Source organism: Trachemys scripta, chromosome 6 (genome assembly GCF_013100865.1).
Source record: "Trachemys scripta elegans isolate TJP31775 chromosome 6, CAS_Tse_1.0, whole genome shotgun sequence".
NCBI lineage: Eukaryota > Metazoa > Chordata > Testudines > Emydidae > Trachemys > Trachemys scripta.
The window spans coordinates 100,037,689-100,065,227 of record NC_048303.1 but is presented as its reverse complement, the minus strand read 5'-3'; the positions used below and the strand labels follow the sequence as shown (position 1 = coordinate 100,065,227).

At 41.2% G+C, this 27,539-nt stretch overlaps 1 protein-coding gene across 8 annotated transcripts in view; it reads left to right on the top strand.

Moving 5' to 3' along the window:
• ADAMTSL1 (ADAMTS like 1) overlaps positions 1-27,539 on the top strand; it is a 714,047-nt gene that overhangs the window by 543,557 nt on the left and 142,951 nt on the right. For all 8 annotated transcript variants that reach the window (XR_004646076.1, XM_034773212.1, XM_034773214.1 and 5 more), the window contains 3 exons: positions 827-984; positions 12,615-12,726; positions 20,456-20,594. Coding sequence is in view for 7 of the 8 variants with exons in the window: in XM_034773212.1 (XP_034629103.1) it covers positions 827-984; positions 12,615-12,726; positions 20,456-20,594 (409 nt within the window). In the remaining variant the exon portion in view is untranslated. The remainder of the gene's footprint in view (positions 1-826; positions 985-12,614; positions 12,727-20,455; positions 20,595-27,539) is intronic.

Here is a 27,539-nt window from a genome sequence, read left to right as displayed (position 1 = left end):
AATGGAAAGGGTGTTTGGAAATCCCAGTATATGATCTGCTATTTGTGTTGAGACAGCAGTAGTTACTTAATAATCTTTTTATAGCTGTTTAGATTTAGAGCTGTGAATAATGACCAGCAAATTACAGGTTATAAACTAGAACAAAAAATACATAACATTTTCTTAAAAGTTCAAATCCTCTGAAATGCATAATTTTTAAGTGGACTGTCGGGTATTCCTGGCCTGCTCTAGTGTAGTTGTTATTCCTTTCTCTGTAAATTACTTTCCCTCTTCCCTTGCTCCTGCCTTCTCTCCCAGCGTATATGCTCTTTCCCAACCTAGCAAACGTTCGCAATAGAATTAAGCTGTATGGCAGCCAAGCGAGGAAATTTTTAGAAGAGAGAAAAGGTCAATCCAGGATCTTTTTTTATTTTGGAATGAGATGTTGCCTCAGCGAAGATTTGGGATAGTGGGGCACAGATGAAGTCACTAGGTTGAGATTTGGATTTGGATCACTTGGCACAACGCCACTCACTCAAATTTGTCCTGACCAATCCCACTCTCCCCACCCACTTCCCCGTCATGATGGAGGGGCATCCAGGCCAAACCTGAATGGCTCTGTGACCCTTTGTACAAGGCCACAACGCCAATCAGTTTTGCTCAGTTCCAATGCCAGCCACACAAATCTTGTGGTTGCCCCCTCGCCCCCCGAGAGGCACTGAGTGCACGTTGGTTAATTTGGGCCTGGTTTTCCTTTACTATTTATTACACTCCATCCCCATGGTATTATTATTTTGTCACTGTCACGTGCTTGCCTGCTCTGGATAATCTTTTTTGTGGTTGTCAGATTTGGAAACCAAGACTCTACAAGGTGTGAAGGGTGAAAACAGCCTCAGCTCCACAGGCTCCTTCTTGGTGGACAATTCTAGCGTCGACTTCCAGAAGTTTCCGGACAAGGAGATACTGAGAATATCTGGGCCTCTCAGTGCAGACTTCACAGTCAAGGTGAGGTGGCCCAAACATGGCTTTGTAAAAACAAAAGCCCAAAGTGAAACCAGGTTGGTGCAGCAGAAAGACCACAGGGATCTTTCCTAGACAGCATCCTTTGCCAGGAAATGTTTATATCTAGGGCTTAGAGAAGGCTATTTCCTGCACCCTCTCTGAATTTCTTGATAAATAGATTATAAAAGTTTCACTGGAAGTTCCTTGGGAAGGAGACTGAGTTTATGGAGAGGAACACACATTCCATGTGTGTCTTACACACAAAAGATGGATTAATGGCAAGAGAAGGCAGATTACTTTCCATGGATGCTGTCTGGGATAGGTATAAACTGAAAGCCAAGCAGCTTACTTAGCTTGTGACATGAAAAAAAAAAAAAAGACCGAGGGCCCGAGTTTTCACTCCATTTTGCTGTTTTTTTACCAGTTTAGCCCCACTGAAAGTGTAAAATGGGTGTAATAGAGTAGAGAACTAGGCTTCAAGACCCCAAGGTAAGCAGGATGGCTTTGGTCGAGAAGCCATTGTATTGTTTGGAGGTTCTGTTTTGTGTTGCACTGGCAATAAGAATCAAGTTGTTTCCTCCCATTAGTGCTTTTCTGTTCTTCCAGGTAATACAAAACACATTGCTGGAAGCAATGCACACATTCTGTAGGAAAAACGCACACACAAAACTGAACGTTTGGGGATTACAATAAAATAAAACCTTTTTTCAGTAGGTCAGAGAGACCTGAAGAATTTCATCCATAAAGCTGTAAAACTTGTACCATGTCCAGGACTCCATAAATTTTTCATCATGGGACCTAGAGCCAGAGGATGTTTGATTTAAGCTAATGCTGATGACCTTGTGGCAGCTGGAAGTATGAATGCTGTATTGGAAAATGTGATAGGTGATTGGATTGAATTGGAGCACTGCACTAGAGCACTGTCCTCTGTCTCTCTCAGCATGGTAGCGGCCCCTAATCCAGTCCAGACCCCGCAGCCAAAAGTGTCTGGTGAACAAAGAGCCAAAGGAAAACAAGCTGAAGTTGTATCTTCCTGGTCAAAGGCGGGAATAGTTTAAAGAGAGCAGTTCAACCCCCTAAATGTCACCCCACAGCACTGATTGTATATATTCCAACTCAAAAGACTTTTTTCAATTAAAAATGTTTATATATTTTAAAAAATCCTTTCCTGTTTTACAAATTACACCCTCACTTATAAAAGCCAAAATAATCTTAGATTTAATTTACTTTTCATTATTTACTGGTGGTTGGGAATTTCATTCAGCTTGGATGATTGAAATATAATAGCTGGAAGCAACATGGTCCAGGGCACTGAACGGAGCATCAGAAGAGCTGGCTTGTGTTCCAGGCTCTGTCACTGCTCTGTTGTGTGACTTTGGGCAAGTCCCTTCACCTCTCCATGCCTCCATTTCCTCATCTGTAGAATGGAGATAATAAATCTTCCCTTCCTTTTATAAAGCACTTTAAGACCCATGGATGAAAAATGCCATATAAGAGCTAAGTGGTATTATTTGCAAAGGCTTAGCTTCTACAGTCTGCTCCTGCTTGCCATTGACCTTAATAGAAATTTTGCCATTGATTTCAATGGAAGGTATCTTGTGTCTCTAGTCCATAACGCTTTCAGGTTTTCCCTAGCACCAGGCCACTATGTATGGGCTCCGTAAAGTTATGGCTTTGTTTTCTATTTATAACACATTCATTTGGAATTTAAAATAAATAAATGCAAGGGAACATTTCTATTGGTCTTAAATTATGTAAAGACTTATCTTCACAAAACCTGCTGGTAAATTTTTGGCCAAATTTGACTAACAATGTTCCTGTGTTGCAGTGTGAAAAAGGGAATTGTTGAGTGCAGAATAAGAAACGAACAAGATAAGGAGATATTTGATAAATGCTGATAAAGTACTTGGTGCTGCACAATACACAAAAAGCAAAGACAGGTTCTGTCCTCTTTTTTCACACAAAAAAATTATGGAGGCACTTTAGCATATTTCTCATTAAGGTTGCATAGAAATTTGCATATAGGACCTGAACCAAAGCCCTTTGAAGTCGGTGGGAATCTTTCCAAGGATTTCATTGGCTTTAGATCAGGCTCTTAAAGCAGGAATAAAATCCTTCTCACACTTCATTATTTAAATATGTAGACAATTTCAGTTTTTACTCACAGTAAATGTAAGAGCAGACTAGAGGAACATGTATTTAGCCAACAGCTATCCTCAAACACAACAAACCCTGCCCCATTATTCTTTGCTATTTAATTAGTCCCCCCCTTTTTTTTTAATTTTTAGTTGCTAGATTTTCTCTTTGTTAGGCTTACCCTAAGACTAACTTTGCAGAAGGCAGAATATACAAATGCAGGCATCTCCACACCAAACCAGGCGTGCCCACAACCTTTCCTGTCCACGAGAGCGATGAGAGTTTTGCTGGCAATGTGCAGAGCTAACGTATCTCTGAAAAGCCAATTAAAGGCCCTAGAATGGCGGCAGCCAGCTTTACTCACAAAGGGGTGTCCTCACTTGAGTGCCCTGATTTACTTCCCTGGAAAAGCAATTCTTGTGCAAACAGAGCTAAGTGAAAATGTAATAAAAAGGGCTCTAGTTCAGGGGCTTGTCTCTTGAAACACTCCTAGAATCTTTATTAGATTGGCTGAAAATGTTTTCATTTAGAAAAGTCAAGTTAGCAAACTTGTTATAATCCCAGGTATGCAAACATTACATTCCCACTGGCTGAAAAGTTGCTACTAGAAGTGAGAAACCAAAGGAGGGCTGACATTTGGGCTTATTTACTGTTAAGTACTGATTGCTTTGAATTGCAGGAAGCAACTGCATGCAAATCCTACAGGAGTTGTACTGAAATAATTGTTTTGGTTTCTTTTACTTAGTAATAGTGAGTGATAAATTGGAGTCCATAGACCGTGCTGTCCAGCCACCCATCATCTGCTTCCACATTTTGGTAATAGAATGTATGAATAGTCAGGAGAATTGAATGCAAACTCCAATTCTGTTTTTAAAGAATCCTGGTCTCTAGAAATGTAGGAGGAAAAGCCTGGAGTTGTCCTGACAGTTCCATGTTGTTGTTTTTAGTGTCCATAATGTGTGAAACTCCTCACCCCTATGCAGTGGCCAGCACTGGGCATATGCTCCACTTAATTCCCACTTAAGCCTTTTCACCCTCCATCAGAAGCAGTTGGTGGCCGGGCAGTGTGGGGAGCCAGTGGTTGCTACAGCTTTGGTTGCTGGGAGAAATAGGGCTCTTGGAGAGGAGGAAAGAGCTAAGTAGACTGGCGGTATGTCTACACTGGAGTTAAGACACCCATGGCTGGCCCGTTCCAACTGACTCAGGCTTGTGGGACTCGGGCTATGGGGCAGTGTTAATTACTGTGTAGACTTCTGGGCCTCTCAGGGTCCTAGAGCCTGGGCTCCAGCCTAACCCTAAAACTGCCCCAAAGCCCATGAGTCAGCTGGCACGGACCAGCCATGGTTTTTTCTTGCAGTGTAGACATACCCTGATTGTTCAGAGAGGGAGAGTAGCTGAATGACTGACTGGCTCCAATAATAGAGGAACAAAACAGACCAGCCAGCTCCATCAGATATGAAAACCTCTAGGGGTAAGTCTACACTGCAATGAAAGTCCAGGGTTTTAACTCAGGCTCCAATCTAACCCCCTTTTCATCTACACACACATCACGCTAATGCAGGACTCAGACTTAGAGTCCCAGGACTTCATGGGGTGTGTGGGGTCCCAGCCTGAGTTAAGCCACGACCATGCAGTGTAGACTCAACCACACTGGACTCATGTTCTGAAAGTCTGCCAAAAGTATCACACCATCCCACAGGCCGACTTTTTTGTCCTCTGGACAGTCAAGTTTGGTGGACAGTCAAGTTTTCCCACAGTGCAACATGAACAAATCCAGAGATGACCCGTGCCTGCTGATAGTGAGGGGTTAGGGACGCAACCCTGGAACAGCTCGAGTCATGACCTTTCCCCCCTCCCTTCAGCTTCCAACTGTTCCTCCTGCCTCTGCCTCTCCCTGCCTGGCATAGCTCACAGCTCGCTGCCTCAGCTGCCCCACAGGAAGGGGACCCAGCCACACCATATGACCATGCAATCTGGAAGTCATATGGCCCCACATGCCCCCCCATGCATTTCCTCTGGCTTTAGAAGCCATATTTTGGGAGGGTGTTAAGATGACTGGGATATGGGTGGTGGGACTTGAGCCCATATTATGCAGTGTAGATGCTGGAGACCTAGGTTTGGACCCAGGATACAAGCATTCCTGACCTGGGGTTACAAATTAGTGTAGACGCTCAAGTCTTAGGTTAACAAACCCAGGCTCTGCTAACTTGAGTTCTGCTAACCCTGGGCTTACATTGCAATGCAGACATACCCTAGATGGCTGGGAAGTGAGCAGAGAGACTCAATATCTGAGAGAGATAGCTGAGCTATTAGCAATTATCTTTGAAAAGTCATGGAAGATGGGAGACGTTCCAGAAGTCTGGAAAAGGACAAATATAGTGCCCATCTATAAAAAGGGAAATAAGGACAACCCAGGGAATTACAGACTAGTCAGCTTAACTTCTGTACCCAGAAAGATAATGGAGCAAATAATTAAGCAATCAATTTGCAAACACCTAGAAGATAATAAGGTGATAAATAACAGTCAGTGTGGATTTGTCAAGAACAAATTGTGTCAGACCAACCTGATAGCTTTCTTTGACAGGGTAACAAGCCTTGTGGATAGGGGGGAACAGTAGATGTGGTATATCTTGACTTTAGTAATGCTTTTTATACGGTCTCACGTGACCTTCTCATAAACAAACTAGGGAAATACAACCTAGATGGAGCTACTATAAGGTGGGTGCATAACTGGTTGGAAAATCATTCCCAGGGAGTAGTTATCAGTGGTTCACAGTCATGCTGGAAGGGCATAACAAGTGGGGTCCCACTGGGATCAGTTCTGGGTCCGGTTCTATTCAATATCTTCATCAATGATTTAGATAATGGCATAGAGATTACACTTATAACGTTGCGGACGATACCAAGCTGGGAGGGGTTGCAAGTGCTTTGGAGGATAGGATTAAAATTCAAAATGATCTAGACAAACTGGAGAAATGGTCTGAAGTAAATAGGATGAAATTCAATAAGGACAAATGCAAAGTACTCCACTTAGGAAGGAATAATCAGTTGCACACATACAAAATGGGAAATGACTGCCTAGGAAGGAGTACTGTGGAAAGGGATCTGGGGGTCATAGTGGATCACAAGCTAAATATGAATCAACAGTGTAACACTGTTGCAAAAAAGCAAATATCATTCTGGGATGTATTAGCAGGAGTATTGTTAGCAATACACAAGAAGTAATTCTTCTGCTCTACTGCACGCTGATTAGGCCTCAACTGGAGTATTGTGTCCAATTCTGGGTGCCACATTTCAGGAAATATGTGGACAAATTGGAGAAAGTCCAGAGAAGAGCAATAAAAATGATTAAAGGTCTAGAAAACATGACCTATGAGGGAAGATTGAAAAAAATGGGTTTGTTTGTTCTGGAGAAGAGAAGACTGGATGGGGGATGGGAGGGACATAACAGTTTTCAAGTATGTAAAAGGTTGTTACAAGAAGGAGGAAGAAAAATTGTTTTTCTTAACCTCTGAGGATAGGACAAGAAGCAATGGGCTTAAATTGCAGCAAAGGAGATTTAGGTTGGACATTAGAAAAAACTTCCTAACTGTCAGAGTGGTTAAGCTCTGGAAAAAATTGCCTAGGAAGGTGGTGGAATCTCCATCATTGGAGATTTCTTAAAAGCAGGTTGGACAAACACCTGTCAGGGATGGTCTAGATAATACTTAGTCCTGCCTTGAATGCAGGGGACTGGACTAGATGACCTCTCGAGGTCCCTTCCAGTCCTATGATTCTATGAATAAGAGAGAAGCCACTCGGGAGAGGAAGTTGAGCTATTAAGGTGTGGGGAATGGGCCTGGCATGAGTCAAACAAAATTAGGTGGGTGATAAGGGTGCATTCTCCCTCAAAAATATTTTTTTGCTTTTCTTCATGAAGTCCATAGGCCCCCCCGCTTTTTTTTGGTTACTATTTCAGTAATGTAATTGTGGGAGGGGGAACTTGCCTGGCCTGCTATAATTTGTGTGTGTGTATAATGTAGATTGTTCATTGCAGTTATGTTTCTCCCTCTCCCCCATTCCATTCCATTCATTTGCATGCTGGTTCTTTTCTTGGGGACGCTACTGAGAGTCAAGCAGTCACCTGAACCTGATAGCTTTTTATTTTAGACTTGTAGAAAGCTTAGGTTCAAAGACACTTTAAAGAGTCCGTTTTAATAGTCGCCCCAGTGATCATGCTTGATCCTTTGTTCTTGGTGAGCAGAGGCTGACACCACTACAAAGATTTGTGCTTGGTCCCTGGTCAGTAAGGTGCCTCCTGTCATTTTTTGGTGATTCCCTTGGCTGATTAAGAAGTGACATTGACAGGCACCAGAGGGAGCTCTCATCTGTCAGAAAGACAGTTGGCCCCACTCTCGGGTCCTTTGAAACTAAGGGAAGTTGAGGCCAAAAATCGACTGGGAGAATAATCCGTGGGGCTCAAACGCCATGCATTCCTTCCTCCAAGGAACAAAAAAGTATTAAAGGAATCAGCCTCTAATTCTGTTTTATACTATACAGTTGAAAGCCTTCAGCATCTCTATTTATTTAGTCTGTTGTGCTTATTGTTTTATTTTAAATGATCATCTTAAATTATTTTTCCTGCATATACAAATTAGGAACAGCAATTAGTCTCCTACACACCCTAGCTCTCTAATTGTAGATATAATTAGGAATATTAAAGCACTATAACTATAGAAAGGAAAGTTTTGTATAAAAAAGTCTTGCCATTTTTGTTTTTATTAACATAAAAAGGTCAAAATTACATATGCCAGATGTGGCTCACTCGCCCCCCCCCCTCTTTATATGTTACTTAATATAAGGCTTTAATGTTCAGTTTGCCATTAAGAAATCAAACTTGATGGTTTGGGATTTGGCACTTGCAAAAGCATCTGTGATAATGATGCAGAAAAATTCTTCAGAACTTTTATGGTAGGGATGGTGGTGACTGAGTTAGATCATAACATGCCAGATCAAACTTGACTAGACAAAAGAGAGTGCAGAGTGATGCAACCCCTGGTTTGGATTATACATAAAAAGAACACAAACACACACATGCACACATACAAATTCCATAAAGTCTCTGGGCATTTTATTAGAATGCAGACATCCTTACTTGACCATAGATCGTACACTGACAACTACCTGATGGGCAGGAAAGGATGAGTTAATAATGCCTGCTGATTAAACAGCACAACTGCTGATGTAAACTTAGTAAAGTCCTGGCAGTCAGATTACTGTGATCTATAACAGACAGACATAAATAGATTGCAGAGGCATACATTGCAAAAACCAAATCGCTTTATTTTAATGATATAGGCTAATTTTGTTCTGATGACTCAAAGGACAGCTCAGCACTACGTAAAATAAAGCCTAAATATTTCAATCTGTTGCTACAGAAAGGCCATTTGGAAATTTAATTGTTCCAAAACATAGTTAATTTTGTGCTTCAAATGTTAGGTTATTTGTTGGTTTTCATTCAGGATGCTGCAGTTTTTCCCAAATCAATACAGTATTTTATCAAAGTGCAGTTATTCATCAGGAAACTAAACAGCCGGTGCCTGTGTACACACACATGCACCTCTTTGAGAAATGATTTACAAAAACAGTTTTAAAAAGCAGAGAAATGTGGGACAAGAATTAATTACGGGGGCCCTTCCTTCCTTTCTGCCTTAGAGAAAAAAAATCAGTAGTGACTGTTTGTCAAAGAGGAAGTAACCAGTTGGTTCCCCTGGGGCAGATGTGAGCATATGCATTCTCCCAAATCTTCACAAAACTGGTGGTCTTCTGTTGCGTCTTGTTCCTGAAAGATGTTAGCACCTATGTGCTGAGCCTCCTTCCCCCGATTCCCACTGACTTCAATAGGAGTGAAGGGCAACTGGCTGGGATGCTCAACCTACTTAACCCCAGAGCTAGCAGGATTAAGCACAGTGCCAGTGTAACTTACACACCTTCTGGGTGTGGTGTTCTATCCCACCGAGACCACTTAAAGAGAGAGCAATTAATGAGTCTGCTCTACAGGCTTAGATAACAGCCAGTTGGCTTTTAGCTCATGATGTAGAGCAGGGGTAGGCAACCTATGGCACGCATGCCGAAGGCGGCATGCGAGCTGATTTTCAGTGGCACTCTCACTGCCCGGGTCCTGGCCACCGGTCCGGGGGGCTCTGCATTTTAATTTAATTTTAAATGAAGCTTCTTAAATATTTTAAAAACCTTATTTACTTTACATACAACAATAGTTTAGTTATATATTATAGACTTATAGAAAGAGACCTTCTAAAAATGTTAAAATGTTGTATTACTGGCATGTGAAACCTTAAATTAGAGTGAATAAATGAAGACGCGGCACACCGCTTCTGAAGGGTTGCCAACCCCTGCTGTAGAGGCTCATGCACTAAGTTCCAGAGGTCCCACATTTGATCCCGCCCGCCAACTACCAGGGTCTGTCAGTGTTACACTAGCAAATCTGTTGCTACAGAAGGGCCATTTGGAAATTTAATTGTTCCAAAACATAGTTAATTTTGTGCTTCAAATGTTAGGTTATTTGTTGGTTTTCATTCAGGATGCTGCAGTTTTTCCCAAATCAATATAGTATTTTAACAAAGTGCAGTTATTCATCAGGGAACTAAACAGCCGGTGCTTGTGTACACACACATGTGCACCACTTTGATAATTGATTTACAAAAACAGTTTTAAATGCAATATAAATGGGTATATGCCATTTTGAGACTCAGTGATATCCCTAGGACCACACAGCAAATCAACGTCAGTTGGAGTTTCTTCTCTCTATTATTTTAAAAGACTTTGCCTCCTCTTCTCAGGGTGGTGGCTACCATCATTGGTAGGGCAGAGTCTAGGAGAAGGACAGGTAGGCTACTGGAGATGGGACAGCTTCACAAGTTTCCTAGTCTTCCAATTTGGACTGTGTGTGTGGGAGTTGGCCCTGTGCAACAATCTGAACGGTCTCCTGAAGCATTTGATGTGCTACAGAGCCAGCATGTGTTACTTTCTGGATCTTGCCTGGGTTAGACAACCACTGATATTTTCTGCTGGATCAAACCCTTAGTTTTAACAAATTGTCAAACAAAATTCGAAAGACGTTTTTGCTGCATGGAATCAGTATACACTGGTCTTCCTGTGCTTATAGTACTCAATAGAGAAAATAAACAGTGATTTGTCTGATTCTTTCACCTGACTTATTTAGTATCATTCAGTTCGCATCTGTAGCTCATTGCGATTCCTTTGTACCCATGTGGTTGTCATGGTTGTGTGGGTAACTTCCACCTAGCTCTGGAAAAAATCCGCATCTGCCTTTTCTCTCTGTCAGATCAGACAGACAATCGCAGACACACAGGGATACTCTTTGGGGAGATGGGTTATTATGTCTTCCTGACTTTTGATGTGAAACTCCTTCCCCCGCACCCCCTTTTACTAAGCCCTGTGTAATCTATCTTCTCATTTATCTCGTTCCACCTAAGACTGCACAGCTGAGTGGATCTTTTTGGTTTAAGCATCATTGTTGATCTTTATTTTAAAGAGGAAAAGTAAATTCTCCCCAGTGAATTTTGTTTCTGTGTGTTCAAACCAGAGACCTTCTCTAATGGCTTCCAGCATGATACTGTGCTAGTCCCAGGAGTGTGCTGGGCTCTTGTGAACTAAGAAAGGTCTTTCTGAAGAGTTGATTAATGGACCATCCCAGCACAAGGAATTAGATATCCTGTTTCTGACATACAGAACTAAATGATATGAATCCATACAAGAGGCCTCTCATTTGCTGAGGAACCTGTATTGCTACAGCTGTATTTTTTCTGTTGGGAATTTACCTCAGTGTTTACTCTAATTAGAAGAGACCAGCATACTCTCAGTGGACCAGAACTCTTGTGGCCCCCAACATATCCTGCAGCATTTCCGTTTTCTTCTTTCCCCCTTCATGCAGTTCAAGATTTACTGTGATTTGTTATCATGTTTCTGTCCATCTACGGAGGGCAGGGGAGAAACCCACAACACAGACTCTGCTGTTCAATTCAACTTGATTTGTCATTTTTTTTCATTCTTGTTTTTTTGTCAAGTCCCTTTCTCTTTGTTGGTGCCTCTCAATTTTTGGAGGGAGAAATAAAGACAGAGTTAAAAACAATTAGAGCCCAAAAGATTAAAATGGAGCAACTAACTGACTATATGGAGAGAGAGAGAGAGAGAGTGAGTGAAACATTTAAAACTAGTCTGGATAAAGCACTAAAAAACTCACTTCGGGGAACAATCTTGCACTGGCAAGGGGAAGGACTAGGTGACCTAATAAGCCGTCTCCATTTCTGACTTGTGGGTCAGAATCTCCCCTGTGCTGTGTCCCCTTTGCACCATGGCACTGGTGCAGAACAGCCCTAGCAACACTGATACATTCAGCCCTGGCAATAACACCCAGCCTAGGGGGATTCTCTAGTGGCACAACAGCTCCCATGCTATCCCCCTCCCAGCTGTCAGTATAAGGAGCATCACTGGGGGAAAGGGTGTGGGACCAGGGCTTCCCTGTGCCCTACAGTGCGTCGTTGTTGTCAACCCCGTGGGGCCATTACCAGCCAGGCACTCTGCTTTATGCCAGGGGACCAGTCCTGCACACAGATCACCCAAGACGGGGGGGGAGGAGCACAAAGAATGACTTCAATACACATGCACACACATCCCTCCTGAGTGTTAGCATATGCGCCTTGGCCACCACCAAGAACCTGAGCCTGTAATTAAAAATACAATCAGATCCTAAACTGTATGTGGAAATCCAAAATTCAATTAACTAAAAGGACTAGTTTATAATATATAACAGCACCACAGTAAAGAGAGAGAATATGAATGCATTACTGACCAAATAAGAGATACTCCTGGCACAGTAAAGAATTAGACCTTCCTGAAAGCTTTAGTTTGCTCTAGTTGAAGTATTTTACTTCCTTTTACATATTAAAGTAACATTGATAGTTGCATCTGTTTCTTTTATGTGCATGTGTTTCTCTCTGGTACAATCAGCTATCTTTCTTTCTATGCTACTACAGGGTCTAGCCTTTCATTGTCTTGAAGCCACTCCCCCTCTTAAGAATGTAACCTTCATTGGAGTGAGGCAGAGGAAAGGTGTGTTGTTTTAAATGCCAGTGGATGATCTCCTGGTGGTGTGAAGTTCAGTCCAGGTCCTCTGTGTGGTAGCTCTCCTTAAAGTTATTCAATAGCAATAACACTTCTGTTCCTTCATCATTACAGAACACAAGCTGTAAAACACCATGGACCCAACTCGCTAACCATTTGTGTGAGTGTAATTTCTGGCAATGGTTCAGTCTGAATATCAAGAGGCAACATTCTGTTTGTGCCTCTCAGTTTTTAATTACAAAATGCCTCTGGTATTTCATGTAATGCATGGTATTTACAAGATCCTTACAGCAAAATGAGTGTTAGTGTCACAAACCGTGGCAGCTTTACCATTATCATTACATCTTTTTCAGGTCCGTTACGCTGGTGCTGCTGACAGCGCAGTTCAGTTTATCTTCTATCAGCCCATCATTCACCGATGGAGGGAAACTGATTTCTTTCCTTGTTCAGCATCCTGTGGAGGAGGTAATATATAGCGTGTGTGTGTGAGAGAGAGAGATCCCACCTACTAGATAGCTCAGACCTGCTCAGTTATTTGTGACTGTGGCCTTCTAGTGGCTAGTCTACAGAAAACGTGAGCACGAATACTACTGCAGGTAAGGGAAATTCTCCTGTCACTTCCATGGTAGTAGCCTGTATTTTTGGATTAGAAAGTCCTAAATTCTATTGTTGCTGAAACCTTGAAGACCATGTGGCCATAGTGAATGATAAAGCTATCAAATAATGGCCCAGATTAAGTGGTATAAAGCTGGTGTGATGGCTACTGTTGATAAATTGTATAGTCAGTTGCTTGACCTCACTTTGGTTTGTTATAAAATATACTCAAGATGCCAAATAACCAATGTCAGCCAGGTTTATTGCTTTAAGCCAATAATAATATAGTACAGGGGGAAAGGTTCTATATGATACCAGTCTCCGGGAACCGAATTGTGCAGCGTTGTTACTTTACAGCATTACGTGCTTCCCAAGTTACAAATTTCAGCTGGTATTATTTATATGATGATTTTACAAGTTCTCTTTACTAGGGCTGTTGATTAATTGCAGTTAACTAACGCAATTAACTCAAAAATTAATTGTGATTAAAAAAATAATTCTGATTAATTGTAGTTTTAATCACACTTTTAAACAATAGAATACCAATTGAAATTTACTAAATATTTTTGGATGTTTTTCTACATTTTCAAATATATGGATTTAAATTAAAACACAGAATACAAAGTGTAACAGTGCTCATTTTATATTATTGTTTTTGATTACAAATATTTGCATTATAAAAATGACAAAAGAAATAGTATTTTTCAATTCACCTCATATAAGTACTGTAGTGCAATCTCTTTATCGTGTAAGTCTAATTAACAAATCTAGATTTTTTTGTTACATAACTACTCAAAAATAAAACAATGTAAAACTTTAGAGAGATAATGCTACCCGCTTCTTATTTACAATGTCACCTGAAAGTGAGAACAGACATTTGCATGGCACTGTTGCTGCAAGATATTTACATCACAAGATATTTACATGCCAGATGCCCTAAAGATTCATATCTCCCTTCATGCTTCAACCACCATTCCAGAGGACATGCGTCCATGCTGATGATGGGTTCTGCTCGATAACGATCCAAAGCAGTGTGAACCAATGCTTGTTCATTTTCATCATCTGAGTCAGATGCCACCAGAGAAGGTTGATTTTCTTTTTTTGGAGGTTTGGGTTCTGTGGTTTCCACATTGGAGTGTTGCTCTTTCAAGACTTCTGAAAGCATGCTCCACACTTCACCCCCCCTCTCACATTTTGGAAGGCTCTTCAGATTCTTAAACATTGGGTCGAGTGCTGGAGCGATCTTTAGAAATCTCACATTGGTATCTTCTTTGCCTTTTGCCAAATCTGCAGTGAAAGTGTTCTTAAAATGAACAACATGTGCTGGGTCATCATCTGAGACTGCTATAACATGAACTATATGGCAGAATGTGTGTAAAACAGAGCAGGAGACATACAATTCTCCCCCAAGGAGCTCAGTCACAAATTTAATTACAGCATTATTATTTTTATTGAGCGTCATCATTATGGAAGCATGTCCACTGGAATGGAAGCCGAAGCATGAAGGGGAATTCAAATGTTTAGCATATCTGGCACTTAAATACCTTGCAATGCCGGCTACAAAAGTGCCATGCGAACGCCTGTTCTGACTTTCAGGTGACATTGTAAATAAGAAACTGGCAGCATTATCTCCTGTAAATGTAAACAAACTTGTTTGTCTCAGCGATTGGCTGAACAAGAAGTAGGACTGAGTGGACTTGTAGGCTCTAAAGTTTTACATTGTTTTATTTTGAGTGCAGTTTTTTTCATACATAAATCTACATTTGTAAGTTCAACTTTCATGAGAAAGAGATTGCACTATAGTACATGTATTAGGTGAATTGAAAAATACCATTTTTTAACAGTGCAAATATTTGTTATCAAAGATAAATATAAAGTGAGCACTGTACACTTTGTATTCTGTGTTATAATTGAAATCAATCTGAAAATGTAGAAAACATCCAAAATATTTAATTAAATGGTATTCTATTATTGTTTAACGGCATGATTAATTCTTTTAATTGCTTGAGATTAACGCATGCAGCAATTTACAAATATTTCCTAAAGACTAAACACGTTCTTATAAACTTAACATCTATTTTTAAAAATGCTAACATGCAGGTGAGTCAGACTAGTTTCCAGCTATGCATTTGTCACTGTTCAGTGAGGCCTGGGGCCTTGGCATGAGTTGGCACCTGGTCTGCCAGTGTCACAACTAGCATTCCAGGTACTTGTCTGTGAAGGTACTTCCCTAGCTTGTACTGAGTCACAATGATGTATCTTGATTTTTGACAAGTTTCCTGTCTGCTTATGCCAAATGCTCACTTCAGTAAATGCAAGGAGTTATGAGATATTTAGCATAAGTGAACAGGATTATGGTATAAGTCAGTTTAGGTTATATCACTGTTACAGTATTTGTGCTTAATGTTATTGATGCTCAATGCATACATACATGCATGTATGGTGCACATAATACATATTCTATATTAGTTAACAGCTCCACTCTTCCCTTGCTAATGGCCTAGGGATGTGACTAAGGAAAATGGAGCATAGCCAGGGACTTCCTTTTCATGCTGATCTGTGGCTGCTCTGTTGGGCCCTTTAGAGCTGTTACTCCTGGGACCAGTGTGCCATTCAGCAGGCCCAGAATCTTGGGAGTGCAAAGGTCTTCTTTACTGTCCCCTTCCAGAGCTGAGGATATGGGCCTTTGTATGCAAGCAATCGTCACAATTAGTTTATCTTTCTTCTTTTGGGCTCTTGAGTTTGTATTTGACAGTGTTTGGTAACTGACTTTCCTTTGCCTTCTAACCCTCCTGATGAAGGCAGAAAAATCCATGTTCCTGACAAAATGCTCTCCAGTTTCCTGACTCTAGAACAACTGAAGAAGAGGCTGTCAACAGAATCATTCCAGGCTTTTGCCTAGTGCATCCTGGGCCAGGGATCTGGGGAAGTTAGACTATTCTATGTTGATTCCCTTAATCAGGGCACACGTGATCAGTTATGTAACTTGATATTAAGCCTCAGGGCTTTAATTCAAGGAATTCCCAGCAACCTGCTCGTGCCTGGTCCAGTCTTTTCCCAATTTGAAGACCAACAATGAAAACAAAAACTGTAAGACAAGCTGTCTTGTCAACACATGTGATACTATGTAGCAATGTGATACTATGTAGCAATGTCATGAGCAATATGTTGCTCATGACCCCAGTAATACATGTAGTGACATCAGATTGGAAATCTTGCAGCTTTACTGCTTTCGTGTTCTTCTACACTGCATTCATGCAAAACTAATTTACAAAGTTGATTGTAACAACTGTTTATAATTAGATACCAAAAGGTATAAATCCTTGCTGGCCAATCTGTCAAACAGCTTTGATGAAAGCCCCTTTTCTAGGGAGGACAAGAATTCCACAAAGGAGAGGGTGTCACTCCAACTGCTGCTGCTGCTATAAAAGAAATGAGGAGGATGGATGAGGCGAAGGAGGGCAAGGGAAAGGTTCACCCAGAATGAAAAGATGGACAGTAACCTGCAACTTATATACTTGGAGAGTGAGTCCACAATCAGGTCCCATGGTGTATGAGATTGGCATTGGGCTCCGGTGCAGTACCTCTATACATAGATCTCCTGCCTGGGTGAGAGATGAGGGAAGTTCCTGGCCCTATGTGGGTTTTTTCCCTTGATCTTGCTCTATTTTATTACCTTTAACCATACTTAAGTGCAGTAGACAAAGAAGTTTCCATTGCAATTTTGGAAATTCTTGGAATTTTATTTTAAAGGATATATAGTTGTAGCCTTTTATAATATTGATAGGTTGGTATTGCCAGTGATATTTTATCCACATTTTAAACCACAGTGACAGATGCCAAAGGTTCACATTCCCTAATGGCTACATTATCAGAATGAGCAAGGTGAGACTCACCATGAGGAACATCATTGGGTTGGGGGACTCTAGAAGCACATGAAGAACAGTATCAATGACCTCATCAACATTCACAAGTTATCAGTTGTCCCTTTATTGCAAATCTTCTTATGCCGATAATCAATGCTAATGCCAGTTATATGTACGTGAATCAAGATGGAGAGTAACTATAACGTCCATTCTGATAGTCTCCCATATTTAAGAAGGATGAATTCAAACTCGAACAGGTACAGAGAAGGGCTACTAGGATGATCCAAGGAGTGGAAAACCTGTCTGATGAAAGGAGACTCAAAGAGCTTGGCTTGTTTAGCCTAACCAAAAGAAGGCTGAGGGGAGATCTGATTGCTCTCTATAAATATATCAGAGGGATAAATACCAGGGAAAGAGGGGAATTATTTAAGCCCAGTACCAATGTGGACACAAGAACAAATGGATATAAACTGGCCATCAGGAAGTTTAGACTTGAAATTAGCCGAAGGTTTCTAACCATCAGAGGAGTGAAGTTCTGGAACAGCCTTCCAAGGGGAGCAGTGGGGGCAAAAGACATATCTGGCTTCTAGACTAAGCTTGATAAGTTTATGGTGGCATGGTAATTAATTGATCTTTGACTATTAGCGGTAAATATGCCCAAGGGCCTGTGATAGGACACTAGATAAGGTGGAATATGAGTTACTACAGAGAATTCTTTCTTTGGTGTCTGGCTGGTGAGTCTTGCCCATATGCTCAGGGTTTAGCTGATCACCATATTTGGGGTCAGGAAGGAATTTTCCTCCAGGGCAAATTGGCAGAGGCCCTGGGGGGTTTTTCACCTTCCTCTGCAGCAGGGGGCCATGGGTCACTTGCTGGAGGATTCTCTGCACCTTGAAGTCTTTAAAGCACAAGTTGAGGACTTCAATAGCTCATACATAGGTCAGGGATTTGTTACGGGGTGGGTGAGTGAGTTTCTGTGGCCTGCGTTGTGCAGGAGGTCAGACTAGAAGATCATAATGGTCCCTTCTGACCTTAAAGTCCTAGTCTATTATTAATGTTTACATATTCACATCCCCAAGGGCACCATAGAAATGGGTGAATCTTTCAAGAGGTGGGTCTCTTGATGGGTTCGTCTTCCCTTATTCATGCCAGGGTACCCCTTTTATCCTGAGTTACACTCACGCTCGTAACCCTTATTAATAAATGTTGGGATGCCCCACTTTGCAGAGGCCATCTTCTTAATTCTCCTTATCTTCATTAACATTTAAATCAACAAGTCCCCATTGTAACTTGCAGTCAATGCAGAATTTCCCATCATGTTACAATTGGGCATCTTGCGATAGTGATGGGCATATTGTGGCATATTTTCCAATCACCCATTATCACATCTGTTACAATAATCTTGAAACTTTATTGTTACAAGGTTGCCCTTGGGTCAGCTTGTTGTGTCAACTTCTTTCCGACCTAAGGCCTGATATGGCTAAGCTAAAATTTGGCAGGCCTCAGGCCTGTAGGTGTTGCTTTACTGCCTTATATTACTTATATACCTAACAAACTCTTACCAATAATACATCCTTATCAATCCTATACCTCTATAATACCTCTACATATTCCTATACTCATACCTACAAATTTAATCTATTCATCACACATTGATTGCATATGGGTTAATTACAACAATAGATAACACAATTCAATGAATATATAAGATAATTAGATATGTAGTCAAATCAAAAGGAACTCAGTGAAAAGAAAATATGCATATTCCCTTAAGTACCAGTACAGTGCTGGCCACATACAGTGTTACTTATTGGGTTGTTAGGGTCTGAAGTAAAAATTTTAAAAGCATTGAAGTCCCATTTTCAAAAGTGACTTCGGCGCTTAGGAGTCCCATTTTTGAAGTACCTACATCACTTTTGTAAATGGGATTTAGGGTCCCAAGTCACATAGGTATTTCTGAAAATTTTACCCCTGATCCAAACCCACTGAAAAACTGCCTTTGACATCAGTGCATTTTGGATCTGTTACTTAGTCACACCTCTGCTGCAGTTTATTAAATACTGTATTGGTAAATCTTTGGTCCGTGTAAAATTTATTAAAATGAAACGAAGACTACAGTCTTGACTGCCTTCATATTTTAAATAATAGCTACACATGTGAAGTAGTGAGCCTTCAAAGTTCTGTCCTGCACATTCATAGTAGCTTTAAATAATGTCATAAAAATTACTGTTTACAATACATACATTTAGATGCTGCATGCGTTTCAACACTTGCATGGTAGGTTTCTCCTTCTTTCTTATTTTTTTGAACTATTTTTTTAAGTTGAAAATAAAACAAAATTACATGATCATGAAGTGAGTCTGGCAGCATTACAATTACAAAAGAGGAGAAGGTTAGAGTGCAGACTGAAATGCAAGGAATGACGCAGGATAGCTTACTAACTAAAACTGCATATCTACTGTTGATCATGTAAATATCTCCAGTGGCTGGTGATGGGACACTAGATGGGAGGGCTCCAAGTTACTACTTGCCCATGTGGTCAAGGTCTAACTGATCGCTGGGTTGGGGTGGGAAGGAATTTTCCCCTGAGTCGGATTGGCAGAGACCCTGGGGGTTTTCACCTTCCTCCGCAGCATGAGGCACAGGTCACTGGAAGATTTAAACTAGTGTAAATGGTGGATTCTCTGTAATTTCAAGTCTTTAAATCATTGTTTGAGGACTTCAGTAATTCAGCCAGAGGCTAGGGGTCTATTACAGGAGTGGGTGGGCAAAGTTCTGTGGCCTGCAATTTGCAGGAGGTGAGACTAGATGATCATGATGCTCCTATCTGACCTTAAAGGCTATGAGTTAAATGGCCACTGAGGTGCACCGTTATCCTTTAAATGTCCATTTGCACATGCAGTTTAGGCATAAGCTTTTGAAAACTGGGCTTTCTTGCCCTAATGCAGATTTCACTTATACTGTTTTTACACTAGCACAAATGAAATAAATTTTACACCAGCATAACACCATTAACAGGAAATATTGTCGTGTGGCTAAGGTATTTGACTGTTACTCAAGGGATCTGGGTTCCATGCCACAAACGTACAGCGGGACCTTGGGCTCCTGGGAGCGGCAGCCCCATGTTCTGCTCCTTTCAGTGCTGTGGTGCCCGGGAGAGCCCTGTAGTTCTGTGGATACCGATTTATATTCACGGATATCTGCATCCGCGGGTATAAATTTGTATCCGCACAGGGCTCTACAAATAATAGTGCATTTAAGAGCCGAATCAGCTCTTTAGTCTTTTAATGTATATGCTTTTATAATACAATAATATGAACTGTGAAGCATGACTATTTACCTTTGCAGTGCTAACTGAATTATATTGCTGCTTTGGCTCTAAAGTAAAATAAATAAATAAAAGTTAAGAAGTAATTTCAGTAGTGTAGGCATTTTTGTGAGTTAAAGTATGTGTGTGTGTTTATAGATCTATTTATATACATTGATCCTATCTATATATAATAGATTTAATGGGTAATGTATGGGGGCAAATCTGTTTTATGAAGGTTTGGGGAGACACCTAATCTTTTTGTAAAATAAGTTTGTTAAATCTGGGGTAAGCCTTTTGTTACATTGAGGGGGACTGTCATTTTGGATAATGTTGTACAAAACCAGGGTTTACTTGTATTTAATACATATACAGAGAAAGAAATTGAGCTCAGATGCTCTGTTTTTTGACTCTTTGAATGTCATAGGTTACCAGCTGACATCTGCTGAGTGTTACGATCTGAGAAGCAGCCGGGTGGTGGCTGATCAATACTGTCACTACTACCCTGAAAATATTAAGCCAAAGCCAAAACTTCAGGAGTGCAACTTGGACCCTTGTCCTGCCAGGTCAGTCAGCTCTATCATTAGAAGAGACCAGGCTTTACTTGAGCAAAACCAGATATCTATGTATTCCTCTTCCTGTTTGTTTATTGACCTACAGAATATCTCCGCCTTTTTTGCTGGGCAGTGTGTACTGGGTAAAGTAAAATTGGCATGTTTATCCCAGGTACAGTGCAGAGAACAGTTTTAGAGATGGTTGTTTCTTCCCTCCAGATTTTTTCTGCCTCATTGTGTATTGTAAAGTGTGGGAAAACAAACTACCCAGGATAATATCTTATGATAATCACATGTCATTAAAAGTGTTAAGATAATAACAAATCCTGAAGGGGAAAACATGTGCCTAGCAGTGGGTAGATCTTGTTTTTATAGGCATTAAATTTTGCCTTTGAAAAAGGACTGCTTGCCACAACAGCAGCTTGTGAAAATTTAGTGCAGGAACGTAGTCTAATCATCAACATCCTCTGACCTTTCACCAAAAGCAAAAGACCCCTTCCCTGTCCCCTGCCAAGAACCCCGTCCCATAGAACTAATTGCAGAGACAGGAGATGCACAAAATCAGGGCATCCACCAGCTTGTTAGAGCTCTCTGATCCATTAAAATTCAACAATTAGCCACTTAGGGGTCAGTTCTGTGAGGTACTGAGCACCCTGAACTCAGTGAGAATTGAGGGTGCTGAATGGTGGGGCTGTAACTGCTCACAAATCACGTATTACATGTATCTTCTAAACATGTGTCTCAATTCATGGCTCTGCCAGAAGTGTGCTCAACACAGTTTCGAGGTTAAGTGTGCAAAGATGCCTTAAAGACACTTACTCTCTCCCTTTACCCTGGGGTTGCTCTGTGCCAGGCTCAAACCACACTCAAATTAGAGCAGCCTCAATGGCTTCCAGTGGCCCCGCTGCATGTACACCCTCTGGTATGCCAGGGTGTAAGGCCATCCCCAGTCCCCTTCCCAGCACCAGCTGCAGGGAGGAGGAGGGTGGTCTGGAGCCCTTATGGTTTCTCTGCACCACCCAAGGAGCCTTCAGTGGTGGGTGGTGTTCCTTTAACCAGGTAAACTGGCTTTTGGCAGAGGAGCTCAAAGTTGCTCTCACGTTAGGTGACTCTGCCCCTTGATCCCTTTAAAAAATGGCAGAGCCATTGGCATAGTCACAACTGGGAAATCACTCAAGCTCCTACAGTCGTGGAGACAGGTAATGTTACACACTTGACAAAAAACCTGAAGTACATTTGCTCTTACACCAATAAATACACCTTGTAGAATCTTTCAAAAAGACTGAGGGGAACAAAGCCCACTGAGCTATGATTAATAATGTGACACAGACTGGTATAAAAGCAGGAAATCCAAAGTTAAAGATGACATCAGGAGGATTGCAGGTGATTTATGTCAAGGTAGAATTTGGTCTCAACCTTCCTTAAATTGTGCTGCCCTTGTGATGAGAAGGGAGTGTGCAATGGGAGATGATGGACTTGATATTCCTGGCTTTCATGTGTTTCTGTCACACCCTAACACACAGTGCTGGCTCTCAGTTGGTATTACTGTGGGCTCTGTGTGCATCTAATTTACAGGCAGAATTTAGCTCAGTATCTCAACCCTAATAAGGGGTTATATTTAGTTAGGCATGCATTAGTGGCAAAGGGAAATGAGCTGGGAAGCAGAAGGGAGTGGTAGTACTGCAATCTCTCACTATTCCCTGGGTGATTCTTATGGATCCAGGAATAGAATACAATGCCCAAAACTTTAGTACAAGAAGAAGCATTGTCTTGAAAAAAAATGAAAGATTAGAAAATAGCATAATATTGATGAATGCAGCCAAATTGAGAATCGGTTATGGCACAAACTTCCAGAGAAGATTAGGCCAATCCAAAGGCTGGTCATGTTTAGGAAACACTGCAAAACCTTCTCTTGGACAAAGCCCAATGACACTCACTATCAACATACTCTTCTACTTGCCTTCTTCGCCCCCAATCAAAATAACCAAAAACCATGCCTCAAAATAACTAACAAATCAAAAAACCATAACCATGCTCCAAACAGAGGTTTCATACCCCCGAAAGGGAGAAGAACCAGAGATTCCATGAGGTCCATTAGGGACTTTTCTATGGCTGTTGATTTTTACATAGAAGGTGCTCAGATACTACAGCAGTGAGCAGCAGTATAAAACCCTCAATAGATTAGATAAAGGAAGACAGACTAAAATTGCTGGATCCATTTCTCCCTCTTCCTCCCTCCCTCCCTCCCTCGGATTCAATGTTCTCTTGTCCTTGATGTTAAGGCAACATTTTGTGCGAGTTTTGCTCTCTGTGGTTTTCCACTGAAACAATTACAATCTTTTTTTGGGGGGGTAGGGGGAATGATTTTTCCCAAAACAAATTTCCCAGTGAACACAGACCAGCCATGGTCAAGTATTAGAGCTAAAATATTTCAGAAAGCGTGACTATGGAAAAACGACAGGCTATAATGGAAATCAAGTACTGTGAGTATGTCTACACTTTTGAGTTAGGGATGTGATTCTCCGCTCAAGGAAACCTATTCAGGCTAGCTCTCATAGAGCTTGTGAGCCAAAGAAAAAAATATAGCCACAGCTTCACAAGCTTGCTGCCCCCAATATGTACCTGGTGTCTCCGATGGACATGTATGCATGTTGGCTAGCCACTCCCACCACTTGCACCACCGTGGCTACACTTCATTACTTTAGCAGGCTAGCTTTATTCGAGCTCGTGTTGGTATGTTTACTTGAGCTGGGAATCACACCACTGGCTCAAAGGGAGGCGTGAGCAGCACCTTCTGTAATGGGATAATTTTACTTTGGCATTGATTTTGATAAACTGTTACCTGACCTGGTTTTTGTTTTTTTGTTTTTTTTTTTTTTTTTTTTTTTTTTAAATCCAGTTCTGGATCACACATGTCTTTTCTCTCTGGCATTTACCCCAAGGCTTTTTTGTTTTTGTTTTTTAATAATCTGAAATTGCACATGCTCAAATGTTAAGGCAGGTGGCTGCAAGGTACGTGGGAGGAAAGAGAGAGAAAAAAGCTTTTGGGCAGATGTCAGGAAGTAATTTTTGTTTTCTCCAAGGCACATAACTAGGTAGAGCTGTTGACATAAAGACCCTGGGGAGGAGAGTCATTTAGAAACAAAGCTATGCTGTCCTAATGTACAGGGAGTACCAGAAATGACTCAATTTACTGGAAGTGTCTCCACAGAATGCCAAGTTACTGACAACCATGACTTTCTGGAGAACACAAAGAATCAGTAACACAGACTCAGAATCAAGGACAGTCTCTGATAAGAAGATAAGATTCAGAAAACTATAGAAAATAAGGATGGTCTTGTGGTTAAAGCATAGGCTGGGGGGATCAAGATTTTGGGGTGCTAGTCTCTACCATGAATTCATTATATGAGTAGCTAAAACACACAATCTCTGTGACTCAATTTCCAAAGCTGTAAAAATGGAATAATAATTCTTCCCTATCTCACGTGGTTGCTGCGAGGCTTAATTCACTAATGTTTGCCAGGTGCTCATAAACTATGGTGATAAGTGCCATAGAAAAGCTGATAGATGTAAGTGTTTTTGAAAAAAGAAATGAAGAGGCTTTACTGTAGTGGAGTTTATATCTGAATTCAGACTGAGAGGAAGGACAGCATTGTTTTCTAATAATTGTGTTCTGTGGTTCTGGGGATTTATAGTGGATATATGTACAGTCTTTTACCTCTAGCTTGTTGCTCCCTATTGGCAATAATTAGCACCATTTTTGGCATTGTCAGCAGCAGAGAGGCCAAGGATTGAATGGACATGGAAAATGAACCACCCTCTCTTCCTTAGAGGTTGTTCCTCCAGCTCAGAGTTGAGGAGCAGCGTGGGGAAGCTTACACTGCCAAATCCTGTGCTGTACCTGCTCTGTGGCAAAATTCAGGACTTCAGTTGCTGAGGTTTTCATGAATGCTTAATTCATAGCAGCCCTCTTTTAACTTTCCAAAACATTCACATGATGGAGAGCTTTCAGCTGAAAAAAAACTTGATGGGAAGTTCAGGTGTCACCAATAGTCTCCTGATGGCTGCACAAAATGACTCCCTTTTCTAATGACTGGAGAATGGAATTTTATTCCTGTTTGAGAAAGGAAGTCTGTTTGGACTTGACTTAACTGGGTGTGCTGTGGACTTGCTTATATCTTTGAGGTGCTGTAAACTGAACAAACTGTTCCTTTCATAATTCAAAGGCATTCTTCAAAGCAGTGTTGATAACAAGAGTTTGAAAGGTTTTCACTTCACACACCGTTCCAGGTCACTGTTTAGTTCCTACCCCCACTGTTCCTACCCCAATTTCCAGCATTGAAGTTGCATCTAGATTCCAGTTTCCCAAGCTATCTCAGGTGACATTCACTGATGCACAGAAATCTCTCTATCTACTCCATGATCTTATACCATTCCTATCTCCTTTGTCTCTGAACCTATGGTCCTTTGAGTCATTTAAGCTCTACTTAAGCCTTTATTGCAAGGGTTCTCAACCTTTTTCTTTCTAAGCCCCCCACCCCCCATATGATATAAAAACTCCACAGCCCACCTGTGCCACAACAACTGGTTTTCTGCATATAAAAGCCAGGGCCGGCATTACGGGGTAGCAACCAGGGCAATTGCTTGGGGCCCCACGCCACAGTGCCCCCGCGAAGCTACGTTGCTTGGGCTTGGGCTTTGGCTTCAGCCCTGGGTGGCAAGGCTCAGGGCCCTGGGCTTCAGCCCCATGCGGGCTTTGGCTTTCTGCCCTGGGCCCCAGTGAGTCTAATGCTGGCCCTGCTTGGAGGACCACCTGAAACCTGGCCCCGGACCGCTGGTTGAGAACAACTGCTTTATTGGATGGTTTCAGTGGTATGTACGGCTTTGTGCAGGTCCTCTTCACCAAGATGCATTCCACCTATAAGCCTTGTCTATACTTCAAAAAATATTCCCTGGGACACGCCCCTGACAGCTGGAGTACTTCATCAATTAAACCTGCTTAACTGACACTGGTAACAATGCCAGAAGTCACCTGAAGCCTTGACTCTATGGCTCCTACCAGAACTGGTGCTAATACTGGTGGGAATTTTCTGGTTCAAGATCTTCTGGTTCAAGATTTTCTGGCCTTCAACAGGTGGAGACCTGAGGTCATTCCCAAACATAGCTTCAATGTTTAGCATTCCCAGCAAAATTGCAACAAACCATCTCCCTTTGGCATTCTGACGTATCATTTCTGTATGCGCATGTGCGTGTATGTAGTATACGTAATATTATTTGGCACAATGTCTGATAGGTACCAAGAAGCAAAATGAAACTTCAGTATTAAATAAAAATTATTGTCCCTATTTTTTTTTAGTTGTAGTTGTTAACTTTTTAGCTATTCTAACAGCAGCAGCGTGTTACAAATCATAGCACATGAAAGCATTCCTAGTATGTCATGACCATTCAGATCAAGCCAGAGTACTTGGAAACCCATCAGAGAACAAGATCGCATGGACTTTATAGTCCACTTCACTCTGTGATGATTTGATTATGAAGGTCACTAGTATTTCTTCAACAACAATAGAAGACATTTGTGTGGTGACCTTTTGTGAATCTCATCAGAGAGGCAGCTAGTGTTTCAGTATCATGAATGAACACATACAATTAAAAAGCGGACTAAGATATTTTCTTAACTAATCATAAAGGTCTCTTTGGTTCATTACAAATTGGCAGTCAGTGCAGGAAATTGCCAACTGCCTTCCTTTTAGCTTGTCATCACCTCCTTTAAATGTATTTAATTTGATAGCAATTATGAGGCAACTACCGCAGTAAATCAGTATTCCTGTTTTCACTGCACTCTTTGTCAGAAGATAAATGAAATTAGAGTTCTGGCACATTTCTGAAGAGAAGGGGCCCTCTCTCTCTGATGCATGCAGTAGCAACAGTAAATCTGTGATTATGAGGTTCTGAGAGATGATAGTTCACTTATCCCTATTGCCCTCCAATGCGATGTACAATAAACTTTATTTTGAATAGTCTTCCATATAAAATGACTGCAAAATGCCTTATAGTTACTGTACATAATTTAATTGCAGATTTTAACCAGAAAGAGGCAAAAAGATTATTTTGGATTCAATTTAGAAATAGATCAAGTCAATGAGATGATGAGACTAGGAAGCCTTTTCCAGATGGTAGGAGATGCAAAGAAGGTGGCTGTCACATCAATGCAGATGAAATTGTGTGTACTAGAGAAATGAGGCTGATATTATTTAAACGTAGGGAGTGGATAAATAACAGTGGGGAGACAAGCTCTGTCATACAAGGTAGAGTGAAGTGCATGGAATTATAAAAGTAAGGAGGGCAATTTCTAATTTATTCCTAAATGAATGCAGAGCCAGTGTAGCTGTCGGATGGTATTACTGAAATTGTTCATCCTTCTTTGTATTTGTGAGAAGGTGGACAGTAGGATGTACTGCACATGCTGCAGTCTTTGTAGGTAGGATTTAGGAGCCAGAGGAGACTAACTGAATAGTAAAGGCAAGCGGATATGAAAGTATGGATGAGGATTTTAGTAGGCATGGAATTGAATTTGCGATATACTAGGTATGAGCAATGCAGTTGAGATGATAATATACGTGTCTGAAGGCAAAGGAAATATGGGAAGAGAATGAGGTTAGAGTCAAGGATGATACCAGAGTAGCGGCAAGTGGGTCATTAGAGTTGCACAGGAGGATGGATAAAATAGAATTGTGCTTGTGAATCCTCTGCTTGCCTGAAGAAGCAGTTTTCTGTTTTCTTTTGCGGACATGTAGGTAAAAACCAGAAATGCTGCATAGAGCTGAAGGAATCTGAAATGAAGCCACAAGATGATTTTGTTAGGACAGGCAGGGAGGGTGGATTGGGAGGTGTTAAAAGCTATGTGCAGTTGAGTAACATCAGTGTAAAAGTGTTAATTAATGTTAAAGGACGAGATAA